At 36.1% G+C, this 20,548-nt stretch overlaps 1 protein-coding gene across 1 annotated transcript in view; it reads left to right on the plus strand.

Annotated features, from left to right (window-relative positions):
- Nucleotides 1-20,548, plus strand: part of LOC132560299 (QRFP-like peptide receptor) — a 45,366-nt gene that overhangs the window by 14,275 nt on the left and 10,543 nt on the right. The window contains exons 2-4 of the mRNA XM_060224970.1: nt 3,952-4,073; nt 15,545-15,668; nt 19,592-19,791. Coding sequence (XP_060080953.1) covers nt 3,952-4,073; nt 15,545-15,668; nt 19,592-19,791 — 446 coding nt within the window. The remainder of the gene's footprint in view (nt 1-3,951; nt 4,074-15,544; nt 15,669-19,591; nt 19,792-20,548) is intronic.

Here is a 20,548-nt window from a genome sequence, read left to right on the forward strand (position 1 = left end):
GTGTGATACGAATTCGATAGAACTTTCTTTACACATGATTACTGCTTCAATCCCCTATTACGAGACACAAAAATAAATCTTGGGCTCATTATCTTAACTGAACCATTTTATTCCCTTGGTCCAACTGAAGCTACTCTGTGACAGTTCACTAGCATAAACTTGGTAATGACATAAGTGGTAAAGATAGCATTTCCATATAATGGTCGCAACAAATATCCAGTTACTCTATCTAAATTCTGATGTATTGCACTTCTTATGGTACAGTTGTCAAGGCAAAGACAGTATCTTATGTTACAATTAAACGTAATTGAAGAACAGGAAATCTACAATTTATTGGTATGAAAACACTGATGATGTAAATACCTTTCCTCTTCATAATCGTACACTCATTATGCTCGCCCGTCAATAGAAATCTTATTTTCAGCAATTTTGATTTCCAAGTACCTCTTAGGTTTCAACAATAATTTAGGACCTTAGTGTCACCGATGAGTCCTAGAAGGATGAAATACCTGTATGATGCGAATTAATTTATTTTCTGACAAAAATGTAATATGCAATTCGTTCATAATACATATCAAAATCGCAAAATCCATTTGGACGAGATTTAGACCTCTACATGGGAATGCCTATGTAGAGGTCCCTATTCAAAGAGCATCACTCCTCGTTTGTTGCGTGCTTTCCATTTCCTCACAATTTTACAGAAAAATCAGAGAGAAGAATAGGCTCGTCAAGTCTTATTTGACATTTGGGTTGTTCTCTTAAATTTTTTTAATGCGATAATGAATCATGTTCCAAACTGATATAACCAATATATCTACTGTTGTGTCGTTTTTCTATATTCCTGTTTATAGTGTTTTCAATGTAATACTTATAACGTGTATTTACAGGCTGGAAATCTTCTTAGGGATGAGACATAGCAAATACAGGGAACTGTTGCTGGAGTTTACGCCCAATGAAGACCACACATATCGAAAGAACAATTAAATTTTTAGAATAGCCCCCGGCCATTTTTCGTATCCAACAACAACAATCATCATTAAATGATAGGCAAAGATAATTGAAAAAGATTATTAATATTGATGAACAATTTGATATATTATACATAAATTAATTAATAGTCGCTTCCGGCATTCGGGATCATCAAAATGAATTGACTTGATAATTTCAATTCACTTAAGATAATAGTAAAATGCTGTTCAACTGGCCATATATATTTCAAATATCATAAAAGCGTTCGTAATTCTTTGACATGATAACTTACACCAGCAAACTGTCATTTTTGAATATAAAAATCATTCAAAAAACTTTTTATCTATAAGATATTCACATGTGAAAACATTCAGAAAGTTCAAAACTTTAAATCGATTTTATAAAAGACATACAAGTGAATAGTGACTTTTGATACAAATTAAGAATTTGATATAGTAGATTCAAATAATAATTAGAACTGCATAAAGCAACCATTTTGTCCTTCTAGGATTCTTCAAACCTAGGAGGCAAATGTGGAAAATCTAAAGCGATTGAAAAAGGTCAAAATCTAGCCTGACGGCGCGTACTTATCAAATATTTAAATAATTTCGAAATCATCATGATAATTCTAAAATGATGTCAAGCACCTATGTATATTGTAAACTCGTAATGAAATATATGTTATGTCCTCTGAAAGCATAAAATCGGGTCAGTTAAAAATTTTTCGTTCCAAATCAGGAGTGATTTGATCTCTCGGTTACCCATTTCCGAACTCTGTTTTACTGCCCATCTACTTTATAATACTTTTGTGGCCCTTCTTCCATTCTTTATTGTATAACATCTGTAAAAACAATGTAAAACGCATTACAACAATCAATCTGTATATCAAGCTGTTGAGAACAGCGGAAGCAAATCTGCTTCTACTTTATGTTAGGTGTTCTACGAGGTTAAGTCGTAAAGTTTCAGTAGAATGGAGAATTTACATTAACAGTACGTTGTGGGATTCGAATTAAATTCAATTTTCAAGTGGCATGGTGTAACTTTCTTATTTAGTTAACAGGTTTAACATCCGAACATATGGGACGAACAAAGCAACGCATGCCTGGGTGATGAGTTTACTAACTCCACCCCCTGTATCAGAACGTACTTTCTTAATCATCTCCAGGCTGGCGATGGGTTTTTTTTTTATTGTTTACAGTGTTACATCACAAGTTTACCATATGTATAATTGCGTTTACTGTTGTTTTATTACAAGCTAATCTGTCAATCATAGAATTTATTTGTATAGTAGACAAAAACACTTACGTTTGTTAATTAACTGATCTGATAATTGGAGTAGAAAATCAAAGCTTGCAAAAAATGTCGAATTCTGTATTTTCTCAAACAAACTATTTTTTAGTTCTGTTGTACAGTCGTTATCTTTTCATTTGGGAATTTGTCCTGTTTCAAAATATTGTAGATTGAGAACATGTGACGATTTCTTTCCGCAATTATCGTTTGAATGCCGACCCAGGTGTGGGTCGTGTATTTCGCTCACTTTATATGGGGCCGGAGTTCTGACGTTTATCAACTTCAGACCAATACAAAATAGTTGATAAATAGCCAAAATGTGGTTAACCTTGTTTTCAGTGAGAGTGCGTAAGATCACATACTTTATGGGACAAAATCTAAATAGTGATTGTCGTCCATGAAGCAGGTATGATCAGCCTTCCGGAACAGTGGTCTTATTCTTTTAAATTTGTTTCGTGTTTTTTTTTTTCACTTTCATTTCATCAAACTTTCAATTACGATTTTATTCACTTGTCGGTTATTTTCTTGTTGTTTCCATCCTACGATGTGTTAACACTTTCTAAAATTTGGTGTGTAAACCATCCTCATAGTCTAACAATATATAGCATATCAAATATCGTGATATCTTTTTATATTGAACCCATTTGACGTTTTGTTTGATGGTGACCAATTAGCGTATAATATCTAAAAAATGTTTACCATTAAGAAATAAACTAATGTATTGAAAATTAAAGCAAAAAACTAGGTCAGTGAAGTCATATGTAGCTTTCAGTTTATATGCCTCTAGTACTTTTACGCCAATCTGAACCATTCCTCTCGACGACATTTGAAAATAAAAACTAATTGTTTATTGATCACACTGTCGATGTTGACATTCCAGATGTTTTATAGCTGTCGATGACATGGTGTTCGTACATCGTTTTCCCTAATATTTAAGTAGCTACAAAAGGAATAGCGTCTTGAGATATATTTTACCATTCCCATCCAATCCACTGATTATTCCCGGTTTAGTAATTTACTATGAGAATCTTAGAGGTTTTAATTTGAATTTTTATTCCATCTCGTGTATAAAATGCTGTTTAGGGAGTCTGCTCATTTCTGGTACATGTTTTAACTGTTTCAAAACCGACGTGTTGCTTCGCCGATGTAACAAGGATAACTGATCTGAAACGCAACTTATACATCAATTACTCGCATATTCTGTCCCCTGATTTCCCAGGGTGCAAAAACATGTATGCGATATCAAGTGGGATAAAGAAAAACAATTTCGTTAATCCCGAATACCTGCATTCATTTAGTCATAGTAAAAGAAGATAATAACGGATAAAAACGGGGAGTGGATGATCTCATCAATACTTAGCAACATAAAGAAAAGAGCTTCAATAGTTATCCGAGGACGGTATTTGGGGTATGGTGCAAAACAGTTCCTCTTTAAGTTTTTATTTACGAACAAAGTCACCTTCTGTTAAAATGATGTAGGTTACATCATTTATCAATATACAGTGTTACACCTGAGTTGACTAACTTAAAAAAACTGTACGTATATGTATAAAAATAAACATGTAGTTAAACATTATTATTAAAATTATGTATTTAAGACATGCGCAGAGCAATTAGTACTATCGATATGTATGTACTAAACATATTTTTATTTATTGTAGCTTATACACAATATATTTTTCCTGTTCACAGTTTGCGGCATTCTTCACTTTTACGTGGCGTCTTGGTGAAGTGATGTGTAAGGCAGTACACTACGTCCAGAATGTCTCCGCCATCTGCTCCGTCACCACGCTTACCGCCATGAGTTTAGAGAGGTAAGTCTCCTCTGTCTGCTTCGTCACCATGGTAACTATCATGAATTTAGAGAGATAAGTCTCCGCCATCTGCTCCGTCACCACGCTTACCGCCATGAGTTTAGAGAGGTAAGTCTCCTCTGCCTGCTCCGTCACCAGGCTTACCGCCATGAGTTTAGAAAATAAGTTTTCTCTGCATGCTCCGTCACCACGCTTACCGCCGTGAGTTTAGAAAGGTAAGTCTCCTATGTCTGCTTCGTCACCATGGTAACTACCATGAGTTTAGAGAGATAAGTCTCTTTTATCTGCTCCGTCACCACGCTTTCCGCTATGAGTTTAGATAGGTAAGTCTCCTTTGTCTCCTCTGTCACTATGGTTACTACCATGAGTTTAGAGTGGTAAGTCTCCTCTGCCTGCTCCGTTACCATGGTCAACACGCTTACTCCTATAAGTTTAAGAAGGTAAGTCATTCGTACATCTTCGTCAACACGCTTAATGCCATGAGATTAGAGTAATGAGTTATAAATACTGAAAGGATAAAGAAACTTCTTTTTATTGAAAACATATTTTGTATTGAATTTTCGTAGCCATTAAGAAAGTAAGGGTACCTTACCTAATCCCCCATTAAATGTTAAAAATCCGTTATCTGTGGCAAAAGCTTAAGTTCTAAATCACAAATATACAGTGACTGTACAAATGCATGCATTCTTTTCTATCGAAACTAGTGTCAGTTTCTGAATATCAACAAGAAGCATGATCGCCGATACATTTGCAATCAATAATTGTTTTTACCAATTAAGCCACGGGTTTTCCAAGTTGGAAGAGGACGCGCTCTCGTAATGCCCATGGGAGAATGCACTTAACAGCAGGTTGCTACTCACTTCGAAGTTAACGAATAGACAATGAGTCGTTTAGTTCTCCACGCCGTGTGAAGAACTGATGACAGACCGTCATCTGGACGTCCACGTCTAACGCCGCGACGTCAAAATCGGTTCGTTAGACTTGCTCACTCGCGTGACAGGAGATTAACGGCAGCAGAAACAGCACGAAATACCATTGATAATAGAAACCAACGATTCTACCCCAAAACAGTGTGAGAGATAAATTTATGCCCATGCCGCCAGTATGTTAGTTTTCTCCCGACACCTCAACATCGATCGCGCCGTCAGCGTGATCGACGGCACGTGTGCCAGACGTTTTCCTATAGGACGTTGAAGTCCCATGTTATCAAGATGAGATCCCGAGACAGTATGCTGTGCCTTTCGTCATAAGGCACTATTTGACTTTTCAACTTGACCACACGTTGCAAAAGTCTGTAGGATTTTTTTGTCCCTATTGACCGGCCTCTCTTATATACCGACATGACCCTAATGAAACACTTGTGGGATGAATTTAGTCCGAGTTCAGAATCGAGCAGATTCCAAATAACCTCCGCCAATTTGCCAGTCAACGAGAATGGAATAAAATTTCCCTACAGACAGTCAATGTCCCTATGAACTCCTTGCTACGCAGAATTAGAGCTATAGCTGTGAGGGAAGGGCACACACAATATCGGGTTCAGTCTGACCAGTGCCGTTGTTTCAACTATGTGTATATTAGGGTATCCCAATTCATGGCGGCCAAATGAAGTCCTCATTTTATTTAAACCTCAAAAAATTTGAAGATGGATGGTACAATATTCATAATTATCTGTTGCATTTCACATTTAGGTATATTGCTCGTGAATATTATTTTACAGAGATGTAAAACTGAGGTTGCGTTCCTATTCCCTCTAAGTATGCTTCGTCACGACGCTTAATGCCATGATTTAAGAGAGGTAATTCTCCTCTATCTGCCCCGTCACCACACTCAATGCCATGATTTAAAATGAGTTAAAAGATATGAATCTCCTCTATCTGCTCCGTTACCTAGGCTCCTGTCATGAAATTAAAGAAGTAAATCCATGCTATCTGCTCCGTTACCTAGGTTATTGTCATGAGATTGAAGAAGTAAGTCCATGCTATCTGCTCCGTTACCTAGGTTACTGTCATTGGTTAAGTCTCATCTATCAGCTACGTTACCTCGCTAACTGCCATTGGTTAAGTCTCATCTATCGGCTCCGGTACCTTGCTAACTTCCATTGGTTAAGTCTCATCTATCGACTCCGTTACCTCGCTAACTGCCATTGGTTAAGTCTCATCTATCGACTCCGTTACCCCGCTAACTGTAATTAGTTAAGTCTCATCTATCGGCTCCTTTAACTTGCTAACTGTCATGGATTAAGTCTCATCTATCGGCTCCGTTACCTAGGTTACAGCCATGGGTTAAATATCCTCTCTCGGCTCCGTGCCCACACTTACTGTCTTTAGTTAAGAGATATAAGTTCCCGCTATCTCCTCTGCTTTTTCGATTGCTGCCATGGGTTTAGAGAAGGAAATTCCAAATCACACGTGATTTTTTTTTTATTTTAACAACATAAGGATTGACCTTTATTTATGTATAAATACTAATGATTGAATATGCAGCACTGAAATATCTAGATATACAAATTTGATGCAAGACTATTAGTTTAAATTCATTATTATTGCAGGTTCTTAAAATTAACCCCTAATTCCTGCTGTTCAATTTCCTGGTAAGGATAGATGATGGAAGTTGAACGGTAAAGATTGCGTCATTACTTTAACAGATCGTCTTTTGTTACATTCCGTAAAAATCTCTCCATTCATAGGGAGTTTTCTTTTCATTCATGTTATCTCTTATAACATTCTCAACTCCCTACAGGCAAAAGTTTTGTCTTTCTTGAATAGTTGATATTGTATTGGTGAATAGCATTAAACCTACTTGTAAGCATTAGAAAGTGACACATAACTTGTATTTCTATGCCATAGAAAGTGTGTTATAATTAATCGGTATCGACGTTGCATTCCCGGCACAAAGGCGTTTCCGTGATCCCGCAGACTGTGTACATAGACATTCACTAATTTAATTAACACTTCGTTATGTGTTTATAACAAAGAACCTTGTTTGTCACGGCGACAAAACCAAGAGAATTCGTTAATAAAAGTAATCGGCAAATAAGTAGTAGTCACGTAATCTCCGTAATTAAAGAAGAACAACACGTACCAAAAAAAAAAAAAAAAAACCTCAATTGCGTAATCCAACTTGAACTGCTGTGATACTGACAATGCTGGTGCTCATCATGATACTACACGTACTAATCACAACACCATAACACTCTTCATGCTCATTACAATGAATATGAAACTACACGTGCCAGTAAATAGATACTGACATTCCACGTGCTCGTCATCATAGCTTTTTGAGCTTATCATGATATAACATATAACTTAACTACCACTACACGAGTTAGTGAACTAACACTACACGAGTTCGGTAAGTGAACTAACACTACACGAGTTCGGTAAGTGAACTAACACTACACGAGTTAGTGAACTAACACTACACGAGTTCGGTAAGTGAACTAACACTACACGAGTTAGTGAACTAACACTACACGAGTTCGGTAAGTGAACTAACACTATACGAGTTAGTGAACTAACACTACACGAGTTCGGTAAGTGAACTAACACTACACGAGTTAGTGAACTACCACTGCACGAGAAAGTGAACTACCACTACACGAGTTAGTGAACTACCACTGCACGAGTTAGTAAACTAACACTACACGAGTTAATAAACTACCACTGCACGAGTTAGTAAAACTACCACTACACGAGTAACCACTACACGAGTAAGTGAACTACCACTACACGAGTTAATGAACTACCACTACACGAGTTAGTAAACTACCACTACACGAGTTAGTAAACTACCACTACACGAGTTAGTGAACTACCACTACACGAGTTAGTGAACTACCACTACACGAGTTAGTGAACTACCACTACACGAGTTAGTAAACTACCACTACACGAGTTAGTAAACTACCACTGCACGAGGTAGTAAACTAACAATACATCTGCTCATCCTCAGAAGACTTACACTCTTGTACACGTGTTTATCCTTAGAAGCCTAACATTGCACTTGTGAATCTTCAGGAATACACGTGTTTATCCTTAGGAAATTGAAACTACAAGCGCTCGTATTAGAAGATTAACACCGCACGTGCTTCTTTAGTAACAGCTTCGATGGGTTCTAATCTTTATTTTCAATGAAAAAAGATACACAGAAAATCAAAATGGAACGAAAATATATGTACGTTTCATGTCTCTGTTGAAAATACTGTTTTTCTTTTTTGCTTCAATGATTTGTTAAATTCAAACGTACCAGCAACAATAAATCAGTATCACCTCTCGGAATATACAAGTTCGTCTTTAAATTATTTCGTTTTGTCAGCCCCTTTTAAAAACTTAAAGGAAATATTTAGAAGTTTTAGGTGCTGATATATGTTTATTATGATAATGTGTATTATTTGTAAGACCGCTGGTGTGTAATTCTTATATTATGGGTCGAATGCTTGAACAACCTGGCCAGTATAATTCATATATAGACCCTCCCCGAGATGTGGAAATATACAAAGAAAATTGATTTGTTATCGCACAATTATATATATAATATCGGTACAAAAACATAAAATTACCAGCTACAGACGATTTGACAACCGCCTTTCCCAGACGTCTTTATAGATTGGAGCATTAAACCCAACGTAGAGACATTTTGTGACAATCTCGGTCTCTTGCTATTAACGCACAAGCGTTCTATAGAAGGAAATGACATTGTGATTCGTCTAATTGAACAGCTGTGACATTTTGTCTGAAATACGTCCAGCAATTCTTTATATTTTCATTTCTTCTGTAAACCCCGATTTCTTTATAATCTGACCACGTTCCACTGAATTAAGAATGATGACTGAACCTACTTTCACGGTTCATATTGTAAGTTGACCGTTGGATCATTTATAAATCTATTGAAAGATCTCTTTTCCAGATGACTTATTGGATTGCTGTATATTAAAAATTGAGACTTCTTTGGAGATACAGCTTAGGAGGAATTACAGTCGGTTTCCTAGGTGGAATAAAATGTTAATACGCAGTAGGTTTTGCGTGTGAGTTTAACCTCTTTTGGGAGATACATGGTATCTCATGTTTTTTTAAATAGACTAGTCTTTCATTTGTAGGATAGCCACAAGGGTTTTGGAAAGAGTCCCATGATGTAATAATGCATAGGTGTCGTTTTCTTAGGTTAGGGGATATTGTGATTGGCTCGTCAGGAGAAATTGATTCGATTTTTTGGAATGCGACTCAAGGTCTCTTTCAACAACTCGCCAATTTATGAAAGTTCAGTTTCAAATAAGAGAATGGATATATACTATTAACATTAACGATATCAAGTTAACACCTCACCATAGTTTCAAACCAGATATACCCATGTAATTACACTTACTCTAAAAGATCTGTCACTATTGGGCCAAGCATACATCTGTGATACCAAACTGTGCCCCTCTATTGACGGACTCGTTTTTGTTTTTACATGAGGCTGAATTTATCGAAGTGCTTATCAGTACGGATCTCAAAGACCTTGCAAAGTCATTTAATTTCAATTTCAGATATATTGATGACGTCATGTATTTCATTAACAAGACATTCACTGACCACGTCCATCGTATATACCCTCCAAAATGAGAAATCTAGACTACTTATCTCGATCTTTACCTACAAAGAAACCAACATGGACAGGTTTCCTCCAAGCGTGGTGATTTCAATTTCCCTTAATGTGAATTTTCCATTTTTGGATAGCAAATATACCAGCATTCCCAACCTATGGTGTTTACATGTCGGTTGGTTCAACATTCAAGGACCTGTTCCCATTATCACGATTTTAATGCAAGAAGTCTTCAACTGAGGGACAGATTCGTAACAAAGGGTTTTAAAAAATACAAGTTGATACAATTTCTGAGAAGTTTTACAGTCGTCATGGTGACCTCATTGAGAAACGTTCAATTTCGTTGTGCCATATAAAACTGGGCGTGTTTGATGCCTTGTTCTCATTTCAGAGCGTGATATTACTTTATTGTGTTGACGAAGATTTACAGTCCTGATTATGCAGAGGACACTTACTCTTCCGGAACACCTGGTCTTATTATCCTTTTACTTTTTCAGAAATTTTTTACTTTGTTCATACTTTCCACTAAATTTTTTGAATTTGAGTTTGGATTATGAATATGTTGTTTGTATATTCTTAATGTATTCAGACACGTCACCAGGTGTCGTTTAGATATGAAACAGTTAGGCAATCTGATGTAGGGTAGGTGTTACAGGGTTAGACTTAGAAGATGCATGTGTGCTATCGGATCGATGAATTCAGTGTATAAGCAGTAATTTGTTTATTTCTTTATAACAGAAATAAAATTTGCAGTGAAACTCAAGAAAAATTTTATACTTTATCATAGGTGAGTATGGGAAATTCTGTCCATTGTTCCAATTAATATTGTATTTCCCCTTTATAATCTGACGTCTTTTCTTGTTGAAAGGTTTATGGGACATGAAAGCTTCAATCTGATTAATGATAAGACATTTCAGCGAAATAGATAACAGAAAACAAAGGGAAACTAACAAAGATGAAATCATTAGGAAATACGGGGAATGTCCCTCTAAGTGATCTCCCAGGAAATTTCGTCACAAAGCAATTATCTTCGGTCCTGTGATAAAATGTACTGAATAGTATTAACTATTGTCTTCAAATAGACTACAGGGAACGGATGACGTTAAAAAACGGTGCCTTCTTGTCTTCAAGATGATAAAAGGAAAATACATGTTACTGCATTGGGCCTTGCGTGAAACACCCCAATATGTTAAGCGTCTCGGACTTAGGAAGCCCAATCGAACTCGGATAGGATGGAGGCGTCCGGTCAGTTACGAGTTTGAAAATTGTTGGAGTATGTCTTTCTTGGTGATACAACTTGAATTTCCTACTTATTTGTTTTGTAAACTTAATCAAAAGTCTCACTTTAAATTAAAGCGAAAACACGATTTTATTGCAATTATTCGGTTAGCGTTCTTGTTCTGGTGAAGTGGTTTATAGATATGTATGTGTGTATAATTACGTTTCTGTAGTTATGTAATGACTTTTGTGACGACTTCAAAGAGTATCGAGAATAATTCAAGTCTTAATTGATCTCTTCTTCCACTTCTTTACTTTATACAACAATACCACAAAACCATGAAATGGGAAACTAATGAATCAGAAGGGAAATCAAAGTTCACACCCCAACCAGAAATGTATTTGGCTGAATGGTAGACACATTTTGCTGTAAACAATATATCAGTATCTAAGAAAAGACCTCCCAGTAGATACGCCACATGCATGATTATACTAATTGATTACAAAGTGTCTGCTCATGTCAGTTCAATTTTCAGTCATCATTTACCATTATGATGACTGTTGAATATTTCATGATATTGAAAAATCAATCAAACCTTATCAACAATTTCGAATTCATATTAAGTGATAAGGTAACCTGGCTGTATGGCATTGCAGATGCACGTAGTTCCCAGTGGAAGTAAGTGCCCATATCGGCGAGATTAGATTAAAACCAAATAGCTGCACTCTGGGGTTTTTGGTATTGAAATATGCCGAAGAATTGTCTGCAGTTAGAATGTCTCCTAGTACTTAAATAACAAGGTGTTTGACGTGCTGGACCTGATGGAGATTTCCCATAGCTCCTCGTGTATCACAAACATTGTGCTGACGAGTACATTTGAGATAAGTTTTACAGCGAACGTTCAATATATATATTAAGTCTGATTTTCACTAATTCTGCTTCCTATTATGTCAAACCCTAAAGTTCCGCGAGGAATTAAACCAGAATTACTCGTGGAAACTCCACACTGATTAATGTCGGGCATATGTCTATCAACTGTCGAATGTAACCATCGGTGACACTCGTATCTTCATTTACATTACCAATCTCAATTAGGCTGGTGATGGAGTTGATACGCTCTTCATCCTCATGTTTGATTTGATTGGTTCATAAGACCAATTACCTACACTGTGTTGTGTTAATGTTGATTACGATGACAATATGAGGCCGTAACTTTACACTTACTACTGATTCAGGAATAACAACTACAAATCCGACCTTGCTCCAATAATCACTTGATATAAGATAATTGGTGTCTTTACTACGGCTACCGCAATCCACGTTGGCGTTATCCGGACTTATTTCTTCAAACTCAACAACCAAAACTTGTTCGGTTTTAATGTAATTTTACCTATCCTCATCAAAATTGATACCGTAATAAACTTTACTAACTAAGGAAGGGTCAGTGACCTTACCATCGTTTTTTTCTTTCCCAAATAACACCTTTCGTGTTTTGGCCAAAATTAGTTGAATTGATTGTCGGTTAAATAACCTAAGCGCTGACTGTTTCATCGATAAAGACTGCTGCTTTGGCCCCAGAATCCTTTATTTAATTTTGCGCTCATATACTCTTCCGGTAATTCGGGGTCTGACCTTGGCACTGTGATTATCCTGTTAGTGCGTTGGATAAATTTGCGACTTCTTTGTTCGGACTGGAGATGGCTGTCAAGGAAGGATGGAATTAAGATTGAGTATTAGGTTTTCTACACAATATACCACCTGCATTACACTACAACATAATATCATGGTCCGTCTTATTTCGTGCCGGGCATTGAAATCACTTACTATATATGACGGTTAAATTGGAATAACAAAAACGTCAACTTCAATAGAAAATCTATACCGGTAGGAGTTGATTTAATTTCATCAGGAATTACAAGTTCATCGTAATCTTTTAATTTGAATTACGATTTACACCTAAAGTTAAATCTGAAATAAAACTGCAAAGCCACAACTTACAAAATTAAACTAGAAAAAAATGTTTCCATGGCAATCGATGTCAGGACAAATTTCATTGCATAATTTCTTTCAATATATTTGATTTGCCAAATGCAAAAATACATTCATGAAAGAAATTGATTTAAGAAATTGGATTGAGGCAAATATCAGTGATCAATTTATTTCACGTGTAACATTGTTATACATCATGAACATTCGATAGCAATAAGTCTTCTGTCTTATAAACACATTTCCTTTCACGAAGACATAAAAGAAATAAAAAAAAATACCCTGCTGTCTTCTGTGTATGATCGTAAGGTTCGGTGAAAGGGATCTAACCTTTTTTTTTTCTGAACAACTTTTTTTTTAATGTTTCTGTTGACAACTGCTTTATTCTTTATCTTATTTGAATGTCCGCCTCTTTGAGGAAGGGTTGTCTTCTAACAGTCTCTAAGTGGTAGTCACTATTCCCTGATTGACTTTCAGCATTGTGATAAGAGTTATTCTTCAGCGGTATAAGTTAACTGGATGAGGTGTCTTGCTTGGTACCTTCGGCAGTACACTTCAGTGTGGTAGCACTACAATGTTCAGCACTATTACAAATGTTGACACGAATATACCGTACCCTCTTAGAAACACAAGAAACACGTGCGTTCACCTTGTATACATAAGGATGCCTTCCTGATATGACCGGAGCATTAGATAGGACATTAAACAATATAAATCCACAACTAAGTAAAAATATACCCTTTTTAGCTATTTGTATTCTGTCCTATCTTACAGACTTCTTATTGTTAATCCTGTCGTAATTACCGATTCATCGGTAGCACCTTGGATGAATATTTTTATGAACGGAGAAATGAGTTTAATACAATTGAGATTACTTTTCCGTGTTATTTTATCTTATCTACATTAATCTGTGTGATGTAGGTTCTCGGTAGATGAAACACATACATATCTAAAACATGTTTTAACTTAATCAATAGATTACAACATGAAACGAAATTCCAGTTAGATGCAACCAGAAAAATCTGGATGACCTATAAATTTTACGGTATCTTTTCAGAATCCATGATGGCCATAGCATTTCTATCTATAAATTTGATCAAATTTGAATAAATAATGAACTTACTAGAACATTCCAGAAGGCAATATATTTTCTAGCATATAAAAATAAAAGGAAATGTATATCATCTTGTCATAATTTATTGAAACAAAAGATGGAAGAGGCGAGGGAAGAATTATATTTCATTAGTTTTAAGAACGATGTTATCGACATTTGATCTCTGGAACTAAAATGTGTGTAGATGTTCTATGTGATGGATGTTATTAACAGTAGAACAGTACGTCTGACTCGTGTAAGTCGACATTGGTATGAAGTTACGAGGGGAATGAGATGGGGACGACATATTTACTTGTATCTTTGTATCTCAAAGGTGGTTGTAGTGTACTTAGAAATACAGAAACATTGTTTCTTCCTTCCTTGCATTTCGCGGATAAATTCTTGGAGAAAACATACAAATATATGCTTGACATATTGTCACTGGTCTTACTGTCGATACTTACACTTACATGGGGGAACATTTACCACACCCCAAATTACATTCCATTTATTAATAAAATATACAGGTCCTTATCATCTACACACGTAACTGATCCTCCTCGATAACTCACAGTGCCAGTTACAAAAAAAGCTGTAAGCTATAACCTGTCTAATAGCGGGTTGGAATCGTCTGACCTATCCATCAAACCTATCCATCTTCCCTTCTGGTATTGAATTATAGAGCCAACTTCCTATCGATATAAGACAACCACCGACACTGGCCGCATTTATAGCCACACCAAATACATTGACTTTCCCTAAGTGCTCAATTTGGGATATTTTTTTAGTAATAGAAACATAATTACAACATTTCACACAGGAGAACAAGAAATCTGTCTACAAGTTGTTGATGGACTTTGTTAGCACGGTTCCCCCTTTGATATCTACATATCACATCATGTGATATAGAAAATACTCTCTTTAACGCAAACAAAGAAACAGAACATATATTTGCTCGTGCTGATTCATGATTACTAATGTTTAAAATTGAGAAATCGTTCATTCAATCTTCAAACCCTTTCTCAGCTTCCCCCCCTCTTTCTCTCTCTCTCTCTCTCTCTCTCTCTCTCTCTCTCTCTCTCTCTCTCTCTCTCTCTCTCTCTCTCTCTCTCTCTCTCTCTCTCTCCTTCACTTTTTTATTCTCTTACCTCTTCTCTAGCCTCTTTCGTTTCAATTATTTCATGTACTTGTGGAGAAAAAGTTAATAACCACCAAACAACTGCTAATTTAGCACCTAGGATTAACCCTTGTACGTTTCCGGTGTGTTTAAGACCAAAAAATAACACTTGATTGAACCTTTCCCCTAACCGGTTAGTGTTGAGGAGCACAAACCATTCGACAGGCCCTTGAATATCGAACCAACTGCGACATGTAAACATCAAAGGTTGGGGATACAATTTATTATCATGGTTGATTTAGCGCATAGTTAGGACAGCGTAACTACCGATGTACTGGTTTGATAGACGAACAGTGTCGCATCGATGGTCGCTTGATTTAAAAATGTATATGTGTTGGAGTTACCTCAACATTATTATTAAAGATAGAGATGTTTTGTCGTTACTTTCCTGGCAACACTCTGCATTTCTTTTGTAGGTACTATGCCATCATCCATCCTGTTCGAGCCAAGTACGTCTGTACAGTCGGGAGGGCAAAGCGGCTTATATGCATTTTGTGGGTAGCGGCGTTCGTGCTTGCGTCACCAATCATCATTGGCCGGGTAGGTAGATATCCCTCACGATCATAAGTCATAGGGATGAAGTAATGCTTTGAAATGAAATTCATCAGTTTCGGTTGAGATATATTTGAGAAAATGGTTATTTTTAACACAAACAGCTATTGAAAATTGTTTTTGTGAGTTTTCAAAATCTTCTGTTCCTTTTATCAAGCGTGCGAATAACATAGACTGTTTACTTTTCGGTGACTGAACGGAAATGTCATGTCAGCTGTCATGCTGTAAGGACGCTTTCCTTGCAGCACTCTTATACAGCAGTCCAATAAGGGGCGGAAGGATGCAACAGCAACCATCCCTCAGGCTGCCTGGTATTGAATTTACATTATCGAATTTGAAAAGAATTCCATATGACGACAGTAAAAATCAATTGTAACAAGTAAACGCAAGGAATTCTGCCTGTAGTCTTTTGGTTGGAATTTGTCAATTTGATTTTTTTTTCTGAAAATATTAATTTGAATACGGATACCATTTTGCTGTAGAAAGTCCGTATAAAGTTATATGTTGAAAGATGATATAGGTTCATTTATTGATTAAAAAATTAACAAATTAGTAATTAAAGAATCCTGCATGGCAAAATGAATGCAATGACGTAGATGTAATATTGAACGATACATTTCAACTTCACAAGTAAAAAGATCATTGTAAAATTAATCCTTGATTAGTTGAACGCCAAGATTTACAAAATAGTCTTCTGGAACAGGAAAATAATAATATGAGAACAAAACCATAATCTAAACTCAAATTCTGTAACACTAGGGCAATATATATAGAAAGGAAATTTAAAGGGAGACAACTGAAAAAGTACGAGGAGAATAAGACCAAGACAGTGATCTAGAAGAGTAAAAAAAGAAAGAAAAATATACTTAACCTAGTTTTAAAAGAATATTGGATGTGTCACGGCATAGCTTCCATAGATTCCGAACTCATTTCATCAAGGTGATGCTAGTATTATTACATTGTAATTAAAGTTAATGATGCTGGGAAGACAAGTAATTAACTGTAACAATAACGTCGTGTAGGGTCTATTTAGGCCAGTCTGGCACAGACAACATACCCCACAAATCCAACGCTTCTGTCGAATAACGATCCTTTACATCAGACGATTCCTATTTTACCTCTTATTCTTTATAAGATATAACCAAGAATACAGGGTAACAGTTTACAGGTGATTCTTTACAATGATTACGATATATCAAGACTATTTAAGAGAACCAACAGGTCATATTCTGTCCAGGACTACAACCCATCAAGGCTCTTTAAGAGAACCAACAGGTCATATTCTGTCCAGGACTACAACCCACCAAGACTGTTTAAGAGAACCAACAGGTCATATTCTGTCCAGGACTACAACCCACCAAGACTATTTAAGAGAACCAACAGGTCATATTCTGTCCAAAACTACAACCCACCAAGACCCTTTAAGAGAACCAACAGGTTATATTCTGTCCAGGACTACAACCCACCAAGACTCTTTAAGATAACTAACAGGTCATATTCTGTCCAAAACTACAACCCATCAAGACTATTTAAGAGAACCAACAGGTCATATTCTGTCCAGGACTACAACCCACCAAGACTCTTTAAGAGAACCAACAGGTCATATTCTGTCCAGGACTACAACCCATCAAGACTATTTAAGAGAACCAACAGGTTATATTCTGTCCAGGACTACAACCCACCAAGACTCTTTAAGATAACCAACAGGTCATATTCTGTCCAGGACTACAACCCATCAAGACTCTTTAAGAGAACCAACAGGTTATATTCTGTCCAGGACTACAACCCACCAAGACTCTTTAAGATAACCAACAGGTCATATTCTGTCCAGGAACGCAACCCATCAAGACTCTTTCCAAAGAACATATTCCATCAAATACCTACCTACTATGACCGACAATTTCACCAGAGCCTCCTAATGAAATCCTTTCCAACCAATTCCCTACGCTGAAACTACTTCCCTTCGTAGACAACACATAACTAAATATTTTCAATGTCGAAAATCTGCCATACTTCTTCGATGACAACCATCTGTCAGATTATTTCGGTGAAAACCAACTTAATAAATCCTTTCATGACAGCCCGTCAGTATTTAAATTGTACGAGGTAAACTCACGAATTCTAGTTTTGAATGACACTAGAAGGTATGTAGCATTGTTCTGTAAAAATGTGACATAGCATCATTTTCTAACTTGAAGTTCAGTGGCCTTAAAACAATTGTTTACGTTCTGGTCGTGAAAATGTATTAGGAGGCTAATGAAGTTTTGGTCTTCATTAAAAAACTACAACTCTCCTTCTTATATTCACTTCACCAACCGGAAGAGCACTTTGAATGATAGTGAAAAATGATTAAAAAAAATAGGATAAATATTTTTCTGGTACTTGAATATGTTTTATCTCTCATTGTCTAAAATCAAATTAGCATATTGCACATATTTACATGCTCTAGAGAATCAATCATGAATAGCCTTGTAATGTGTTACATAACTAAGATTACTTAGCTACTAGTGATAGGAAGTCCTGTATGTATTTAGAGCTTCACTGTTTAAACAATCAGCTAAATGAACTGTAATTTTGAGTCTTCGTCTAAATTCATCATCCCGAGTATTCGTTGTACTATTTCTTGTTCTAGACCGTGAGAAATAAACATAATTTGCTATCTTAATTCAGATATCAAACTTCAGCCCCAAGACATTGTGTGCGTTACGTTGTTATCACGTAGTATATCACTTCTTTGAAACATCTATTTACTCACCATTACAGGAAACAAAACGTTTGCCTCATTTAAATTCATCTTAGATATATCGATGTAGTGTTGAAAGAATGAATCTTTCATAAGCTTTCTTCAAAATTTTAGGATGACTCATGCGTCGGTTCTTGTTTTCGATGTAAATATCTCACAGTGTTGTAAAGTTTCTTTTTAATAAACATATGAATCTGACTGATAGAAGACATGTCGAGGTCAGGTAATTGTAGTTATTATGGCAGCCCATATTATTTATGTGATGGAAGCGTTCGACATGATGACTACTGTCCTAATGAGGTCACTATTAGACGGGACTAAGTCAGATATTGTACGAGGTACTAATTGTGTGTTATATCAGTCTTTATATGTTCCTGTTTCCAAACTCAATTTAAACTTTTCCACAAAAAGTATCTTGAAACATTTGTACATATCCCAAGTTGACGTGGTATGAAATATTGCCGATAGATTAAATTATTGTATCGGTCTTCGGATATCGTCTCTAAATGGAACGCCAAAATTTCATTATTTGCTTCCATGTTTCCAATCAAATAACTCTGTGGATTCCTTTTAGAGGTCTGGTGTGGGTATTGGCTGTGGGAGGCGATACGTGATTGCGACAGCTGACAGCACACACCCAACATTTGTCACATATTCCGGGCCGATAACACTGAGTGGCACGTTGCGTTTTCACTCTAGATTTGTCCATAGCTATTAGATATTGTATTACTGGAATTGACATGCCCCAGAGGTATTTACGGTTGTTAAGTTACATTTCAATCTGCACGGCCCAGCAAATGGTGAAAACCCAAATGTGATTTTGATGATGACCCTGAAGTCATAAATATTGATGCTGCTGAAACTGAAGTGAATTAGCCCTTTTCACAACTTGTTATCTTCATTCAAACCGAAATTTATCTTTAATGAGTATGATGCACACGGAAATAAATGTCATTTACTAACAAACATCCCCAGCGGAACAGTAGATATTCTGCTTTAAAACGACATGTTCAATAACTATCCATAAACGAAATTCAATGACTTACTAGGCATTGCTGACCTTAGCTTTTCCCTTGAATTGGCTCTCCTTCTTTCTGAATGTTCGTTTATATGTGATGAAGACGTGTCGTTTCCAAACACCCGTTAGGAACATAATTTTATGTTTCAGGAACACATCGAGGTTCAAGGGATATACAGAAAAGCGACATGGTGTAAGAAAAACTTCCACTCCGCCGGCGTGTCCATCCTTTATGAAATCTTCATGCTGCTTATAATCCTTATTATTCCCGTCGGGGTAATGTCTTTTGCTTACCTCAACATATGTAAGGAACTGTGGAATATCGCTACCCAACAACACTGTCCCTGTCCGTAAGTTTACAGCGATTTAGGTTTTACTTGTTACTTCATTAAAATATCGTAAATAAACACCTGTATATCATTCGGAAGAACTTCTTGCAAAATCGTTCCTTTTGAAAATGTTTCTAATCAAAAATGACGTTGGTAAATCATATCATTAATATATATTTTCCCGTTAGACAATCATTTTATTGCACCCTGATATATATTGTCCGTTAGACAATCCCTTTGTTGAGCCCCAATATATACATGTATTGTCGTTTAAACAATCACTTAATTGAACCCTAATAGATATTGTCCGTTAGACGATCACTTTATTGAGCCCTAATAGATATTGTCCGTTAGGCAATCACTTTATTGAAACCTAATAGATATTGTCCGTTAGGCAATCACTTTATTGAAACCTAATAGATATTGTCAGTTAGACGATCACTTTATTGAAACCTAATAGATATTGTCAGTTAAACGATCACTTTATTGAAACCTAATAGATATTGTCCGTTAGGCGATCACTTTATTGAAACCTAATAGATATTGTTCGTTAGACAATCACTTAATTGAACCCTAATAGATATTGTCAGTTAAACGATCACTTTATTGAAACCTAATAGATATTGTCCGTTAGACAATCACTTTATTGAGCCCTAATAGATATTGTCCGTTAGACAATCACTTAATTGAGTCCTAATAGATATTGTCCGTTAGGCAATCACTTTATTGAAACCTAATAGATATTGTCCGTTAGACGATTACTTTATTGAGCCCTAAT

This window comes from Ylistrum balloti, unplaced genomic scaffold, assembly GCF_031769215.1.
Source record: "Ylistrum balloti isolate Yb309-2 unplaced genomic scaffold, AGI_CSIRO_Ybal_v1 Utg369668, whole genome shotgun sequence".
Lineage (NCBI taxonomy): Eukaryota > Metazoa > Mollusca > Bivalvia > Pectinida > Pectinidae > Ylistrum > Ylistrum balloti.